The 17984-nt window shown below is 40.9% G+C and overlaps 1 protein-coding gene across 1 annotated transcript; it reads right to left on the reverse strand.

Moving 5' to 3' along the window:
- Window positions 1–8381: 8381 nt before the first annotated feature.
- LOC134797715 (katanin-interacting protein-like) lies at window positions 8382–17959 on the reverse strand. Its single transcript, XM_063770065.1, has 15 exons — window positions 17575–17959; window positions 16656–16748; window positions 14428–14528; window positions 14083–14244; window positions 13389–13708; window positions 12806–12985; window positions 12496–12633; window positions 11832–12090; window positions 11224–11454; window positions 10405–10579; window positions 9852–10039; window positions 9453–9597; window positions 9232–9325; window positions 8890–9005; window positions 8382–8731 (listed from the first exon to the last, which is right to left on the reverse strand). Exons 1-15 carry the CDS (start codon window positions 17658–17660, stop codon window positions 8641–8643), a joined length of 2379 nt encoding a protein of 792 aa, XP_063626135.1. The 5' UTR covers window positions 17661–17959; the 3' UTR covers window positions 8382–8640.
- Window positions 17960–17984: the final 25 nt, after the last annotated feature.

Below are 17984 nucleotides of genomic sequence, written 5' to 3' on the forward strand. Positions count from 1 at the left end.
GTTTTAGTCGTGTGTCGATAGATGGCAGTAAATTTACAGTGACTACAAAATTTACAATGACAGGATCCCTCTATACTATCTATTATTTTTGTTAAAAGTAATATATATATATATATAATATATAGTGTAGTATATATATATAGATATAGTGCTTCAAATCTTGTTACAAAAATTCGAACCACTTCCCGGTATCTGAACTGAAATAGTTGAAATTTGAAATAATCCGTAATTCTGATGACGATGCAGTCGGAAGGTAACCAAAGGACGCCGCCCGGTGCGCGTCGCGTGACTGGGGGTCAAGTAATTTTCCGTTAGTTTATCCTTAGTTAGTTTGTCCTTGACGAGTAGTATAATAGCGAGGCGCGCCGCAGGACCGGCATCAGTTGCATCAGTTATGTATCAACGCTCGACGTATTACTGTCATCTATTGAGTAGTGCGGGAGGGATCGCGGAGTGGGCAGAATGAAGAGGCAGCGACACCGGAACAGCAGCGGGAGCAGCATCAGACCAGCATACCACTGCCGCCTTTGAGGATGCGCCACAAGAATACACTGGCACGTCATCAATATTAGTAAATCTAAGCAATGGGGACATAATTCAGAACTTGGACGGATTATTCCAAACATTCAGCACAAATGCGAGAGCATTACATGCTTGACTGCTTATCTTGCTTGGTGCAGTACCTTCTTGGCGGCGATGGTCGTGTCGCCTTTAAAAACATTCTCACCAGAGATGATTACCAGAATTGCAAATGTACCTACATTTCATAGTGCACGACAAGGAGAACGGCGACCGGGGCCACCCGCCATTATATTACCTATTGTCGCCAGACAATACTGATGCCTTGCCCAAAGGCGAGTTGGAACATTTTCATCAGAAGACATATCATCTGCCATGGGGCAGCGAAGAGTGGGCGGAATATCTAATCAAGCCGATGATGTGTTACCTGCAGATGGAAGATGGGGAGTGGAACGTTATTAATTTTATTTATTCTATACTAAAATCTTACATTAAATCAAACAGAAAAGTGCCGTGACGTGAAACCCTACCGGGTTTGTACCGACACTACATTCGTGGATACATTTTACATTAAACATTCTTGTGATACATAGAATAAACAAAAATTATATAAACAGGAACAAGTTGTACTAGAACTAGAACATATCAATCGAGGTCGATAAATTTATACAACACTCTAAAAACTATGTTTCTCGCGTCGAGTCCTTATGACAGTTTCTTAAAGTCTCTTCAGTCGTCACTTCCTGCGTTCCATTCGCTTTTTCAGTGTTCCCTGAAATACCAGTGCTCGGGCAATATAAATGGCTGGGATTTGAACGAAATCCCGAATCGAATCTCCCGGCCGTTCTTTCGGAATATGTACTCAATCCCTTCAGGCGTTTGAGTTAGTATTCTCTCTCCCTCTCCCGGCGTAAAGGGCCGCGAGTCAACAAACAGCAAGACAAGTCTTGAATTGGAGAGATAATCATTTCCTGCATCTCTTCTGGTGTTTTGGTAAGTATTCTCTCTTCCTCTCCCGGCGTAAAGGGCCGCGAGTCAACAAACAGCAAGACAAGTCTTGCTGTTTGTTATTCCGGGTTATGTCTCTTACTGTTCTAAGCGTAATATTAACCAAAATGGGGGGGGTAGTAGCTTATATAAAAACCTCTTGGAACGCTACCGTGTGCGAACCTCCATTCAATGAAGCCTGCTGCCTCCAAATTGACATACCTAATTGTTTAACTGTTCTGGGTTTATATAGGTCTCCTTCCTTTAAGAATACTGCCAACTTCATGCTCGCTCTGGATGAATTAATAAGCAATTCCAATAATACGAAGCAATTTATTATTGCTGGCGATATTAATATCGATATACTTTCAGATGATGTGCACAGAGCTAATGTTACTGAATACTTGTGCCTCATGAGCGAACATGGTTTAGCGTCAGCCATAAGTAAACCCACTAGAGAGCGTGCTTGCTTAGACCACATTTTTGTCAGATCGAAATCTAAAGTAGTAGGTATGGTTTGCGAAACAGATGTAACAGACCACAAGATGGTTGCCGTTGGAATCACCTTAACCCGATCCAGGCCAGTAGTTAAGAATAAGCTCCGATCACTTATCGACTTTGGTGGCGTTGCTGCTGAACTTTCATTGGTCAACTGGGCCCCGGTCTTGGAGGCAAACGACATGAACCTCGCTCTTGATTTATTTATGTCAACCTTCGGATCCGCAGTTGAAAATAACACGCGGCAAGTAACTATAAGTAGAACGAAGTTTACATTAAAACCATGGATGACGCCAGGGCTGCTTCGATGTGCTCGGCATCGAGACAGATTACACCTAAAGGCAAGGCAAAATCCAGATGACGAAATTTCAAAAGTAACTTACAACCGGTACAAAAATTTCTTTAACAACCTTCTAAGGAAGCTAAAGCACGAATACGAACAAAGCCTTCTCTTGACCCATAACAAAAACCCCAAGAAGCTGTGGAGCACGATAAGAAACATATGCAACATCCCAAAAAAACCGACTCAACACGCTGACTTAATTGATCCTAGTGACCCCAAGCAGTCCTTGAATAGGTGCAATAACTTTTTTTCGTCGGCGGGTAAAAAGCTTGCAGATACATCTTTTGCTCAAACTGGGGATTGTGAGAAGTCTTTGGCCGCCAAGGTAAACATAACAGAAAGTCCCGCCGAATCCTTCTTCATGCACCCTACAAATGTCAATGAAATCAGGAATATTATCTCGCAGCTTAAAAATAATAGTGCGCCGGGCCTGGATGGTATCAGCGGCGATCTGATCAAATCTGTTGGCCACTTATTATTGCAACCATTAGTACATATTTATAACCTAAGTTTAAGTACGGGTCACTTTCCTGAACAGTGGAAAATAGCATCTATCACCCCCATATATAAGGACGGACCTAAGAATGAACCTGGCAACTATAGACCTATATCCCTACTCAGTGTACTCTCGAAGATTCTGGAAAAACTGGTCAATAACAGACTCATCAGGTTCCTAGAAAGGAGTGGAGCACTGTCTGAGAGACAATTTGGCTTTAGGGCACATAGGTCCACTGAGGATGCCATCTCGCTCTTGGCCAATCTAATTTCTGCCAACTTGGACAATAACATAAATTGCATCGGCGTCTTCTTGGACCTGGCCAAGGCCTTTGACACTGTGTCTATACCAATACTCCTTAAAAAGCTTGAAAAATTGGGGATACGGGGCGTGTCATTGGACTGGTTCGAAAGCTATCTATTGAACAGGAGACAACTGGTTAGAGTGGATTGCCACAAGAGCGAGCTGGATAAAGTGGAATTTGGGGTCCCGCAGGGGAGCGTGCTTGGTCCTACATTATTCTTAATCTACATCAATGACATTCACAACATTTCCCTTTCCCACGCTGAAATAATCTGCTATGCTGATGACACAGTGATCCTGTTTAAAGGTGATACTTGGGAGAGTGTTTTTGCTGCAGCAGAAAAGGGTATGAGTAACGTCGCCTGCTGGCTACGAAATAACCTTCTAACCCTAAATAGCAAAAAGACTAAATTCCTGTGTTTTCATAAATCTGCCGCTTCCAGTCCCTCTAAATCTAAACAATTAATCAAAATTCATAACTGTAATAATTTCAATAGCTTACTATCATGTTCTTGTGAAGTAATATGTCGTACCGACTCTGTCAAATATCTCGGCTTACTCATAGACGAAAACTTAAATTTCAAAGCCCATATAAAATGTCTCTCTAACAGAATTAGAAAAACGATGTACATATTTAAGAAACTTAGACACTCCGCAGACTTGATACTCTTAAAATATATATATATATCCCTATGTCAGTCTCTAATCACATACGCCATCTCAGTATGGGGCAGTGCCGCCAAGACGTCAATCTTAATGGCTGAAAGAGCTCAACGTTCGGTCTTAAAGGTAATGCTCAAAAAGCCCTTCCGATATTCGACAAGCAGCCTCTACCAAGAAGCTAAAGTACTCACAGTCCGCCAGCTCTACATACATAAAGTCTGTCTTTCGATACATAGAAACGCTGTTAAGTCTGAAAATTATGCGGAATTACTTTCTAAACGCGTATTTAAATTACCTATCCCGAGGGTAAATACCGCTTTTGGGAGACGATTTGGCGACGTCCTTAGCTCTTTGATCTATAATACGGCCGTAAAGTTCCAGAGCGAATTAATTAACTGCACTGTGCATGTAGCTAAAAGGTTACTTTTTAATTGGTTATTATCACTTGATTATAATGAGACTGAGACATTACTTCTAAAAATTGTTTAAAACAATTCTGGAATAAATATAAAACTAACTAAACTAGATTAAAATTTGATAACTCTAAAAATTGTTTAACTCAAGACTTTAATAGATATAGGTATAAAAATAACTGATTAGACTAAGATATTATTAACTGATACTAAAGTTGAACCTAGAAACAAAAATTAATAGTAATGTTATAACAGATTACATAGTTTTAAAAATGTTATAATTAAAATTATTTTACTTATCTTAAGTTGACTTGCATGACATACAATGTACATCTGGTCTCCCGCGATACAGGCCTAGCCTAGTGCGGGGACTCCTGGAATCTCTGAATGTCAAGTTGGTTATGCACAACTCTTATCAGTAACTCGTGTTGTTATGTTACCACTGTATTCTTTCTGTGCAATAAAAATATTTTTTACTTTTTACTTTTTACTTTTACTTTTTAAGTCTTGAATTGGAGAGATAATCATTTCCTGCATCTCTTCTGGTGTTTTGGTTAGTATTCTCTTTTCCTCTCCCGGCGTAAAGGGCCGCGAGTCAACAAACAGCAAGACAAGTCTTGAATTGGAGAGATAATCATTTCCTGGGTCTCTTCTGGTGACAGATCCGTATCTTTTTGTAGACCCGGCACCGGTTCCTCTCCAAAGCCAACGTGTTCCTGTCATATATTACAACCCCCCACCAAGCTCCACGCTAAGAAGGTACTGCAACAAGCAAGACAAGCATGTAATGCTCTCGCATTTATGCTGATCTTTTCGAATAATACGTCCAAGTTCTGAGTTATGTCCCCATTGCTTAGATTTACTAATATAGATAATGTGCCAGTGTTCCCTTCTTGTGCCGCATCCCCTATCATGTCTACAGAATAGCTTCCAAGGGCTTTTGCGAAGGTTGTGATGAGATGACCTTGCGAAGTCTGAATTACCCCATGTGCGTTCTTCAAGAGGTAGTTGGCCACTATTTGCTGATCCTTCCGTCGCTGCCGTTGCGATAGTTCCATTTCTGAATACTTAGTCATCGGTGTGTTACCTTACCGGCATTGTTTGCGTCGTTACCCCATTAAAGTTGCAACCATTGGTGGGCTGCGCCATTTTCGAAGGTGTCGGTGGTGTGCTGGTCTGGTGCTGATGGCCCTGCTCCCGCATGCTGCTAAAAAATCTTCCATTTCTGTACAATCATTCGACGCGTGAGGTATCGTTTTCTGGGTGTTGTGTAAATTATGTTTTAATGAAATTTAATCTCAATATTTATTGTTCATGTCATGACTCATGACATTCGAATTTTTTGTTTATTTATTAATTGTATTATTATTTCTTAAATTGTATTTAATTTAACGTTTTGTATGTTTATGTTAGAATTATGTATTTTATAAGATTCGTATGTGTGTGTATTACATAAGTAAGTTTAATATTTTATAAGATTTGTTTGTGCAATATGATAAGAAAAATAAAAAGGTACTAAATGAACACAAATGGTTTAAAAATCATTGATTTATTATTGGTACAAAAAATCTAGACAGGGACGCATGTTACAACGAATTTATCTACGATACTGTACACTTACTATTTGACTAAACATTGAACATAAATACTTTTGAATAATTCACTTTATTAAACAGATCTATTAACTTGCATTTCCTGCTTAACCTAAGTCTACACTAGTTTATTGTGTATATAAAAAAACAACTAATATTTGGCTGGTGCAGTCTACTTATTTAAATTTGAACTATGTTGATTTATAATTACTAATTTAAGTTTTGATTAACATCGGTAGGAAATTAGGTGTTCTATTTAAAAATATATCAGCGCTAGGTTATGCTTCACAGAGAACTCCACTCAATTCACATCAGTATTTAAACATACATTACAATAAAGTCTAATCTATTATGGCTCCTCTACACGATGGGCCAGCGCCGGCCACTCCAAGGGACGCAGCCATGCGGTAGAATGAGATAGCAATATCACTTGCTCCCTCTAACGCATAAATGCGTCCCTTGGAGTGGCCGGCGCTGGCCCATCGTGTAGAGGAGCCATTAGACAGTGACAATATATTCGTCGGTATATATTAAACAAAAACATATCTATACAATTGGAGTTTGGTTGTAAAGGTGGTATTCCACCTGTCCAATATGTATTTTGCTAATGAGTGAAACGCAATGACATTTGACCAAGATATTAGACAGATGGAAAACCACCCTAAGTCAAATGTTTTGATAGAAATGACATATAGTAACGAGCTATGTACAGTCACCACACGGGATTGTTATGCCATTTAGCGCCACTTGCATCATTCCACTAACCCGGGGCTAACCGGTTAAACCTGTAGTTACCATGGTTACAGTGGCGGATTTGTAGTCTTTGCCGCCCTAGGCCCCAGGCCCTGTAGGGCCCTAAAGCCGCCCCTTTCGCAGCACCCATCATATTGACTACATTTTAAGCGAAACTTTTTGTCACAATTTTCCGCCCCTAATATTTTGCCGCCCTAGGGCCGGGCCTACTGGGCCTTAGGGAAAATCCGCCACTACATGGTTACCAGTACAATTTGACACTGGGTTAACGGTTTAACTGCTTAACCCCCGGCTAGTGGGATGGTGCAAGTGGCGCTTAGAGTTCTTGCTAAATTGGAAATTCTATAGCGTAAGTATTGAACAACCAATTTAGCTAGGCCCCTAAATGGCGCAACAATCGCGGAGCGTGATGGTACCTAGATTCGCATATTCAAAACTTAACGTCAAAAGGGGGCAACAGCTATGAGACAAGAGTGCGCCTACTCTAGAAATACACATTAGTAAACCTTTCTTTACCCTTATCGCGACGACAGGGTTCTCTGTGGTAGGGTTTTTAAGTTTATTAGAGCACCGCACAAAACTGTTCGCGGTGCTCTTATGGAATCACTTCGGTCTTGCAAATCGGTTAAGTGCGTTTTTCTCAAAGATCGTTTGATGTAGGTACCTAAAATTTGGAATAGTTATGGCAAGTATTTTAAAACGGATTGCCCTTGCAGCGAAATCCACAAGTCAAGAGAAAACATGAATCTAGTATATAACTGGATCTGGCATGAGGGGTGGGGGGAAATGACCGAACGGGATAATCTTAATAAATAATGTATCTTCCAGTAGGAGTAGCAGCGAAAGCGCTTATTGTTTGTCCTTGTGCTCACAATTTTTTTTATTCCCCACCGTAAATTTAGTATGGATTATGGTGGGCAACAAATAAATTCGACCAATCATATAGTGTCGCATTGCGTATGTTTTGTCCCTCACGGAGGCACGCGTATACCATCTTCTATAGGATCCTACCTTCTATGACATTAGTAAACCTTTCTTTAAGGCCAAGCGCGCACCACGACTTTTTGTCGCGCGATAATTTAGTCGCAGAAATGTAACGTATGTGTTTATATGGCAGTGCGCGCATATGCGACAAAAAAATCACAGCGATTTTAAAATTGTGATTTGTCACATTTTTCCGCGACTGCTCGCGACGCAATTAAAGTGAATTGCAGCATATACGGAGCTGTATGGCCCCGCGCGCACTGCGATTATAAAATCGCACCCCGGACCTCAGTCGGCATTTGGCTCTCCAAGCGTCAACATATCGGAACCTGCTTCTCCAATGGAACCACAAGATGAGACGCTTGATGTTGACCGTTTAATTATGGAAATAGAAGGAGATCACCTTTGTGTCTATAAGAAGACACGTTTCACGACAAGCGACTGGTACGAAATCCATGTTGAGAATGAACAAATCGTCGACTTTTTCATCGCAGTGCGCGCAGTGGATTTTCTGCGATATATTACAGCGCGATTCTAAAATCGTGTCGCAAAAATTAAAATCGTGGTGCGCGCTTGGCCGAAGGCCCCAGTACACAATGGGCCATCGCCGGCCACTTCAAGGGACGCATTTATGCGTTAGAGGGAGCAAGTGATATTGCTATCTCATTCTACCGCATGGCTGCGTCCCTTGGAGTGGCCGGCGATGGCCCATTGTGTACTGGGGCCTTTACCCTTATCGCGACGACAGGGTTCTTTGTGGTAGGGTTTTTAAGTTTATTTTTAAAACGGATTGCCCTTGCAGCTAGCGAAATCCACAATCCACAAGTCAAGAAAAAAACAATTACGTTGACGTAGCTCTGAGAGTTGCCAGCCTCAATGAGGCAGTGGGTGGGGAACATTGCTCATAGAACCTAATATGGTCGCTGGGTCTGTCTCTTGAGTGGCGAGTTGGCGACAGCGAAGCGGACGCACAAAAAAGGCCCCCAAGAAGGCGAATCATACGACCAGCTTAGTCGCCCTTGAGGTAGGCCGATATCTAGCAGTGCATATCTTTCGACTGATATGATAAGAATGTTAATAGTGGTGGTGTCAGTGTCTGTGGTGGCTGACGCCGGTGTAGGGCCGCGCCGCGGGGTCCACGGCGGTGCGCGAGCCCGAAGTGGTGCTTCGTGGAGGGGGGCTGCAACAAACACTCATTCATGTTAATTTTGGTCTCCCATCAGACAATGACCAATAAGGTCATGTGCGGCGGACATGACATTGTGTCACAAGGGAGCAAATTTTATTTTTCTGTGAGCCGCTAAGGTGGAAGTGAGGTCTGAGACATAAAAGGAGTACCTTGGCGTGGAGTCGTCATCGTTGTTCAGCAGGCAGATCCACTGCGGCGCGAGCGTGTCGCCGGGCTTGGCGCAGTCCAGCGTGCCGTTGAACAGAAGCAAATCGTCGATCAACACCTGCAGCATTATTCAAACCTTTATGTGCTAAACTTTAGGCCCACTAACCCGGGGTTAAGCGGTTAAACCGTTAACCCAGTGTCAAATCGCAAAACTTGCGAGCGGCGAGGCGAATGACGAGGCGCAAAAGTGCATGTGTTCGCATTAACTGCAGAGTAAAAACTGGATTCCAATGTATTGGTATTAAACGTAACTGCGCTCCACCGTAATAAAAAAAATATCTTACTCCAAATTCCTTGACGCCTCTGGAGGGAGTTTTGCCGTAGTTCCATATTTTCATCCCATAAATTGATACTGGTGCATCGAACACGAAAAATACCCTGCAACAGTTCACGGGTTAAGACCATTTATCTAGCCAAAGTAGATAGTTCTAGATAGATAGATTAAGTAGTAGTAGGTACTAAGTAAGTAAATATTGTAGTTTTACGTAGTAAATATACTAAATACCTGTTGAGTGTGTGCGGCAAGATGGGCGCTAGCCAAGAGTGCGCCGCGTCACAAGAGACGACTCCGTCCACAAGCTTGTCGGGTGTCCGCACGTCCAGGGCGCGCGCGTCCAGCACGTTCACGCTCGCCGGGTGCGCGCACACATCTGACAAAAACATATCAACCGTTACACCCAGGCGCTGTTGTGAGGCCATTATCTGAATGTCTAAGCGGGTATTAGTATTTTATGGTTGGGTTCATATATTATAGTGCCTAGCGAAGATGGTAACAAACTCCAAACGGAAAGAAGAAATGTAACCGCAGGCTCACTTGTGAATCCTCTACTTTCTAAATGGAATATTCAAAAAATAGCTGAACGTTTTCATTGACGTTTGAAAAAAAAAATATTAGGTCACTCACTGGTCTCAGTAACAGGTATGAGGTTCCCCATAGGATCGTACAGTTCCACCGCCGTGAGCCCCACGTAGTACGCATCGCCCCAGGTGGAGAATATGCTGATCTGCAGAACGAAGCCGGTGGGCGCGCTCGGCTCTCCTCCGCCGTTGTAGGACAGCTCTGTGTAGTCGAGTTCCTTTGGGTTCTCTAACCTGATAGGGGAGAATATTAAGGTAAACATAACTTTAAGATGGAAATTAATTGGAAATGCTTCAAAATTGTTGGTGGGAATAATATTTTGCCTTTTCTCGTAATTAACCGTTAACCCTATAGTATAATTGAACACAAACCACATGCATTGCCGCCCACTCATATGCCAGAATATGAATCGGCGATCTATGAGAATTACTCTTTAAGAATCTACATTGGATGCAAATAAAGATCTCTATTTTATCTAATATGAAAGTGACACCGCGACAGTCGCTGACTTGACACGCGACTTCACATGAGCGTAAAGAATTTCCGTCCGTGCCCATCAGGAATGCTTTAAAAATCTGAACAAAGGTAAGTTCGTTACCGATCCTCAGCCTGCAAGTCCAACTGCTGTACATAATCGTAGCAGGTATCTCCAGGGGCCCGTCGGAGTAATATCGGGCGGCTCTGAAGAGGGTTGCCGTCTAGGGAGATGCGGCAGTGCTTGGCGCCGATGTACGACAGGTCCACGTTGGCGTTGTAGTTCCAGATTCGAATACCTAAATCAGATCTTAAATATAGTTGCGGTTCATCACTACGCATACCTATTTATAGTACCTAGTACCAATACAATTTCGTGGCTTTGAGCTCGAAGGCGTAATTCACGCATGGGCTCAAAGTCATGCTCAAACACAAAGGAGCGAGTCAACGCTATAGTTCGTTTTTTTAGCATTAGAAATAGGGTAAACAATCTTAATGTGTCTTTTAATTGAAAAACACATTTTAAAAATAAGTTACGGCAAGTATGTAACAATTATGAATCTAATACGATCATTTATATTCTTCTGCTTTCAAAAGTAATAGTTACTGATTTTTAAAAAGCGTTTTTCAATTAAAAGACATGTCAAGATCGCTTACCTTCTTTCGAGTTCTTTCTAATGCTAAATAAAACGAACTATAGATGTCCTGCGATCAAATTCAAAGTCAAAAGCATTTATTGCGAACATATTACATAGTGTGTTTTGGGTACGACGAACTATAGAAGTGCGAGATCTTTAAAGTCTGTAGGATTGTTCCGTCCGTTGAACAGGCTCTTGCAGTCAAAAAGCTTGGACGGGCCAAGGCGGTCTTCGGAGATATAGGCTGACTTATACCTTAGTATACAGAAAATGTGTCCATATCAAACTCTAATCAATAAACTTACATGTGATTTCACTAGTCTCCGGCAACTCCATGACAATATGACAAAACATGTTCCCCGACACAAAGTTAGTGCACCACATATCCTCAAAGTCCGTGGAAATGTTGCGTCCGTTGAACAAGCTCTTGCAGTCAAGAATCTTGGACGGGTCGAGGCGGTCTTCAGAGATGTGGGAAGTGTAGGCGTAGGCGCGGTGCACGCGGATGGCGGAGCTGTAGCAGACGATCTCGATTCCTGGGGATGGGAAAAGGTATCTTAATATATTTAATAACAGAAACATAAAAAAATTTGGTTCAGAACATCAAGTTTATCTGGAATTACAGACAATGGTAACTATTAGCTTGACAAATTCGTACGACACTCCCTTGGTCCGCGGGTGACGGGTGACGAAAGACAGCGGGAGCGGGTATGAAGTGTGCGGGTGGCGGGGTTTTAGCAGTTCTAGCTAACTGTAGTGGAACGACAACAATATCGCTTTGTCCCCCGCATAACTTAGAACTACGTTGACCAAGTACTGGATATAATGATTGTCAACGCAACGCATTTTAGCTTCCCACGTATAATACGCTTTTTGTAATGGAAAAATCGTGCCACCATAACGAACAGCGTACCTGTCAGCCCTATCAGATTCCTCTGTCCCCAAGTCGACATGAGCGTTATCTTAATCTTCTTGGCCACGTATTTGGTCTCCTTCTGCTCTTCCCAGGATTCATTCAGCATCGGACTGAGTCCGTCCCTCCCGTCGGCTGTAGGAGGCCTCATGTCGGCTGGGATGTCGCTGGGCTCGTTGTCTCGCATGAGCGCTTGGAAGTTCCGGTCGTTTACCATTATGGCTTCGAGGATGGATGGGTCTTTTGTGAAGAGGATCGTCTGTAAGAGGAATTTTCTGTCTGAACTCTGAAACGGCAGTTCTCGTGTTGACGTCTTATTCTTTAAATTTAAGAACGTCACATAGCTGGTGCAGTGTTTAACCCCGAAATGGTCTGGAACGGTCCAGTTATTCGTAAGGTGGCATCGAAACCACAGAATGAATCAGAGTGGGTAAGTACTTAGACTTAAGACGTTGGTAAAGTTCAATGACCATAAAACCAAGACCGCTCTAGACTGGCTGATGAATGATGATGCTATCGTAAAATTTCACTGTGTATCAATAATTTTCTGTCATTTGCGCCGCGTTTTTTGTTTCACTAAATTTCATTCAGTTTTCCTCGCCATGTATGGTTGATATTGATGGCTCAGGCGATGACCTACCCACAGAATACCCTTCATACTTACGTCACCAAACGTAGGAAGGAGGCCCTTGAGCTCGCCGCTCGCGCGAGCAACTTCTCCGTGGAATATGACGCGGTCATCCAACTTGATCTGCACCAAGCGGATCCCAAGTGAAGAGTATATGCGGGACTTGTTATAGTTCTGAAAAATACCCTCATATGAAGAAAATCGTCGTCAAATAGGTCTAAAACTAGACCTAGATGGAGGAACCGAAAATTATTACTCAATTCGTGTCAAGTGTCACTTTATTTAGTGTATAACTTAATTTAGTAGTATATAGTTTATAAGTTTTGTTTTAGTAATTGCTACGTACCCAAATTCTGAGCAAAGCGATAGTCGCGCAGTTAGCCAAGAGTAAACTAAGCACTACGGGTGCACTCCTTGGTATTGGAGTCGTCCAGCAATGTCGGTCGTCTCTTGTTCGTACCACTCCATCCACGATTGCATCGGGGCGACCGTGCTTGGTATCGCCGGCTTCTGAATCCGTCCATACCTATAGACAGTAAGATATTCCTCTTAGCAATAGTAACAACAAAACGACGATGACGAAACGAACGTGGGTAATTCTCATGAAGAACTTGACTCAGTGGATCTCAGACGGAGATGTGGGTGTAATTCTAGCTGAAGAAGGCTGCAGAAGTTTTTTTTTGTGTAGGGCAGGATTTTTTGAAGGGAGAGAGGGGTTTTTGTTTTTTGCGATCCTTTAACACTCACTCAATCACCAACTTACGAAAGTAGAGTAAGGTACAACAGAGTCGTAAAAAACTCCTCTAAATTACCAATTGCTGCAACATGGAAACTTTAAGCATTCACTGTAATTTTCAATCTTGTCTGCTTACCTAGAATATCCTTCAGTCTTGCACTAGAAACATGTTAGTCGCCAAACAGAAACTTACCTTTTCGATTGGCACTAGTTGTCCGTCCGAATTAAACAGCTCTATGCCGTTCAATCCAACCAAGTACTTGTCCCCCCAGTTGGAGTATATCTTCAGTTCCAGCAACCTCCCTTCAGGCAATTCGGGTATCACAAACTCGCTTTTTAACCACTCTTTTGTACTTTTAGTTTCGGTATTTCTTGAAGATGACACAGAACTCAGTGATGCAGGTTTCTTTGGTGGATTGGTGGTGTAACTCGCGTATTTTTTTAATGAGCCAGTGTGAATGCTTGATGACGAATCGTTAGATTTTGTTCGGCCTATTCTTATGTCTTGCTGTCCTGTGAAGTTAACCAAATTAAGGAATAAAGCTTAATACTGCTGGATATATTTTTCTTAACTTGTAGTGGCATCGTTTAAATACTCATAGACCTTAAATAGAGTTGCACAAATCATGCTCAATCTCAACAGGTTAGAAGACGAAAAGACAGTACAAAGCCGTTGTCTTGTTACGTCTCCAGTACGTCTGTGTTGCAGTTTAAATCATCCCAGCCCAGTAGATTTATTACAGACTGCTGTATCTCCTCACTCGTCCCATGTATGATGTCGTTGAAGTCCTGATTCTCGCGGCGATGGCGGGGTGTCACGTAGTGAAAGGAGAGGAACGGAATCATTCCGGTCCAGTAGATTAAGGAATAAGGAGGATTGTACTCACTCGCCCCCAGTATGACATCCTTAAAGTCGTGATCTTCCCTGCGATGACGGGGCGTCACGTAGTGCGGGAGCAAATCGGAGAGGAAGTCGTTGGATGAACCGTTGGTGTCGTCCCAGTCTAGAAGACTATTGCGATAATTTCGTCGGCCGTTCTGGGAGTAGCCTGAATAGATAAAATGGATGGATTTGTGTGTACAATTTTGGTGGTTATCGATAAAGGGGCTATGGAAAATATAAGCAACTGCCATCTGACCTTCCAACCGAGAGGGGAAACTACGAGTTGTTGAGATCGCACGACAAGAGGTGTTATTCATAAAATATGTAGTGGGAATTAGTCCAGGCCTACCTTTATTGTACCGAACGGTGCCCGCGGAATGGGCAAGCGGCTGCATTTGAGATTTGGTTAGCAAATCCATTGTGGTGTCCAAAGATGTCCTTCTTGTTAACCTGTCATCGAGATGAGATGCTTTGAAGTTTTCTCTTGTTTACCAAATGTTATCTTAAAAGCCCAAATTGGGGTGTGGGATGTAGGGGAGATGCGTGTATAATGATCCTTCAAGGTGAAATGATCCCCCCTCTTATCTGAGCAACTACTGATGCCATCTATCTAAATATGCATTAAACGTCTTCCCCGTGACCCCGCCAGTTGCCTCTTAAAGTGTTATGGCGGTATGAGCACGTAGCGTGATTTTATTAGAAAATAATTAAAACATATACGTCTAATCTACGGTAGCCTATTTTCCGAATTCCATTACTTTTAGCATGTTGCGTTTTATTCTATATATTCGTCGGATCTTAATGATGTTTATCTATACTTTAAGGATGTTTATACTGAAGCAAGTTGAATTTGAAACTTATATTTTTGTCGATACCTATTTCAAATTTGGTGTTTGAGGTCAAATGATCCCTTTTCGAAGGCGTAAAATGATCCCTGGAATCATTTTACCCCCTAAGTAATTTACTATGAGCATTTCCTGTACAGGCCATAACATAGGTATCATGTCGCGAATTTATGTGCACAAAGCCTATACTTCCGAAAAAATGACCTTAGGAAGAAATGCTAAGGGCTTTTAATGCGATTAAATTATGGATTGCCTTTTAAATTAGCAAGCAAAATCTGTGCCCCTGACGGCGTTAAAAATAAGACCAAAATAGAAAAAAAAATAGCACTCGTCATCTTCTGAAAATAAAGAAACGCTGGAATCGACTGACTTAAATGATTAAGACGAAGAAATCTTGATATAACAAAGGAATCATCTGTGATTATTTTAACTCTACCTTAGGGATCGTTTTATACATAGGGGTCATCCATTAATTACGTCACACGAATTTCTAGGTTTTTTGATCCCTCCCCCCCTTGTCACATGTGGTCACATTTGGCAAACCCCTCCCCCCTAGTGTGACGTCACATTTTTTCTACGAAATCGCCAAATCGAATTAAGTAAGTACCTAAGTATTATTAATATTTTATCAAAATATTTTTGACGATATAAATATTAGTAATTTTATAACCCAAAACTGCTTAGGAAAGAAAATTAAAAGAATAAAAACGATTATCGTTTTAAAAACTTGTTATTTAAATGTACAGCGAATAAAATAACTTAAAAAAAAATTTCGGTTACTGATGAAGTTAAAGTGACGTCACAAAGTTTGTGTCTCCCCCCTCCCCCATGTCACAATATGTCACATTTTCTTGACCCCCTCCCTCCCCCTAAACGTGTGACGTAATTAATGGATGACCCCTTACCTATGTATAAAATGATCCTTTACTAAACCATTAGAAAACATAACATAATAATTTAAATATATAAAAACCACGAGAAATAAGTATGCAGTTACTTAGTTAAGTAAATGGACTATTCATAAAGACCTAAATCTTGTGTTTTTGTCTCCAACTGTGAACACAGTAAAGTTTCTCCCTTAAGGGGATCATTATATTAGGTCATTACCTATGAAATTGGCGTTTTGTTCGGAGAATTTCAACGAAACACGAATTTCCATACAATTAATTTTGCGGATATTTTTTTGATGGCTAATTCAAACCAAACAAAATTTTTCCAGTAATTTTTGACACCTTTAAGGTATGTTTTCAATATCTCCATTTCTTGAAAATTGGTACCATTAGAAAAATATAAGTAATTTTAATACTCGAACCGACAGCACATGAAAAGACCTATTTTCAAGGCTTAATTCTGAACACTTAACAATAAAAAATAACAATTAATTGTATGTAAAATCGTTGTTTATTGAGTGCACTGTAGTTTTATTGTAATTGTGTATGTACTTTTGTAAAAAAAAAAAAACTAGGATCAGACTTATATCTATGAACAAAAACGCCAATTTCATAGGTAAGGACCTAATACCCACATCTCCCCTACATATTATACTACACTCGAGAGCAATGTAAACGGGTCACTTTGTATGGAACTCCATGCATTGCAAACATTAAAACCCACTATCGGAGTGATTATGTGCGCGCTTAATTTTCTCCTAAGTGTCGTTACCGGGATGTTGCTTAAAACATCTGACACAGATGAAAAGGCCTATTATTATAATTAATTTTCTCCTCCATACCTGTGAGTCTGAGGCTTGCCATAGTTAAGCTTGGACTTGTCGAGGGTTGGAGGTGATTCGTTGCTGTTTCTTATATGCGTCTCTTTCATCTCCCTGCAATATGTGAAATGGTTAATGTAAGGGGAAAGTTTACCCAAGCCTGCGAAAATGGCAAGGATTTAGGGTGATTCTACATACACCACACGCAAAATTTTCAAAAGTAGGTACTTAAGTGTTTTAGACCGTAAATGCCTACGTGCATTGTTATTAATATTGTTATTATGAACGAGCGAAAGAAAAGGTCTTCCGTTTCAGCCTGGGCTATTGTATGTCCGGCTGTCCAGCTGTTTTCACCTAATCGCATTTTTCAACAGAATTTCGTTTGTGTGAAAAATTTTCGCTTTACCTTATAGAAAAGTTTTCAAAAATTTTAGAGTCATTTTGGTTCGTGAGGTCTCCAGCTCACAGAGCCGCTAGTTTATCATGATTATTTAGGTGCCTAATAATTTAATTTAGGATTAAATAAATCACAGATTACAACGATCAAAAGTCTAAGTAATAATCATCACAATATTAAATTAATCAGTTCGACCCTGGATGTAGGCTACTGAACTTATTGATAAGATTAGATAGGAATTACCTATCATGAATTAATTACCTAATAAAAGCTCCCAGCCTGAATGGTAAATATAGAAGTTCTAAAAACGACTTTCTCTATTTTTCAAATCTACTATTAATACCAGGAGTTCTTTGAGTAAACTGTTAAATATGTTATTAGAAAACTGTGTACACTAGCCGTTAAGCCCCAACGTCACCTTGAAACGCGGAAGTGGACCATTGTACTAAAATGACTTTATTGAACGCAAAACCAATACAAACACGGGGTCATTAATCATGTCTGCACAATATATTTAAAAAAAACACACTTAGGCACACTTACTTGGTAATGTCCTCCAGCCAGAATGGTACTTCTCCGTCCTTGTCTGAATATCCAAGCGCTTCCATCCTTTTGTGTTCCTGAGCCATTCTTCAGCCATCAGAAAAAAGAAAAAATATAGCTCTCCGTATTCAAGTAGGTACTTAAAGAAGACGCAGTAAACGCATTACTAGGTATTCTCTGAACTTTACGTTGTAAACAACGCAACGATAAAGTTAACAAAATAAATTTTGTTACATAAGTAAAATTGTTGTAAGGGTTTTATGCCTGTTTAATAATTTATTATCATTATTCACACTTGCCACTTTTGAAACATATTTTGCCGCTGTTTGTTTGACCTTGGTTGCTATAGTTACTATATTTTTTAAAAGAGACGTATTAAGCTGGACTTTGAAAATGTGTAACATTTCTGC

Source organism: Cydia splendana, chromosome 15, assembly GCF_910591565.1.
Source record: "Cydia splendana chromosome 15, ilCydSple1.2, whole genome shotgun sequence".
Classification (NCBI taxonomy): domain Eukaryota; kingdom Metazoa; phylum Arthropoda; class Insecta; order Lepidoptera; family Tortricidae; genus Cydia; species Cydia splendana.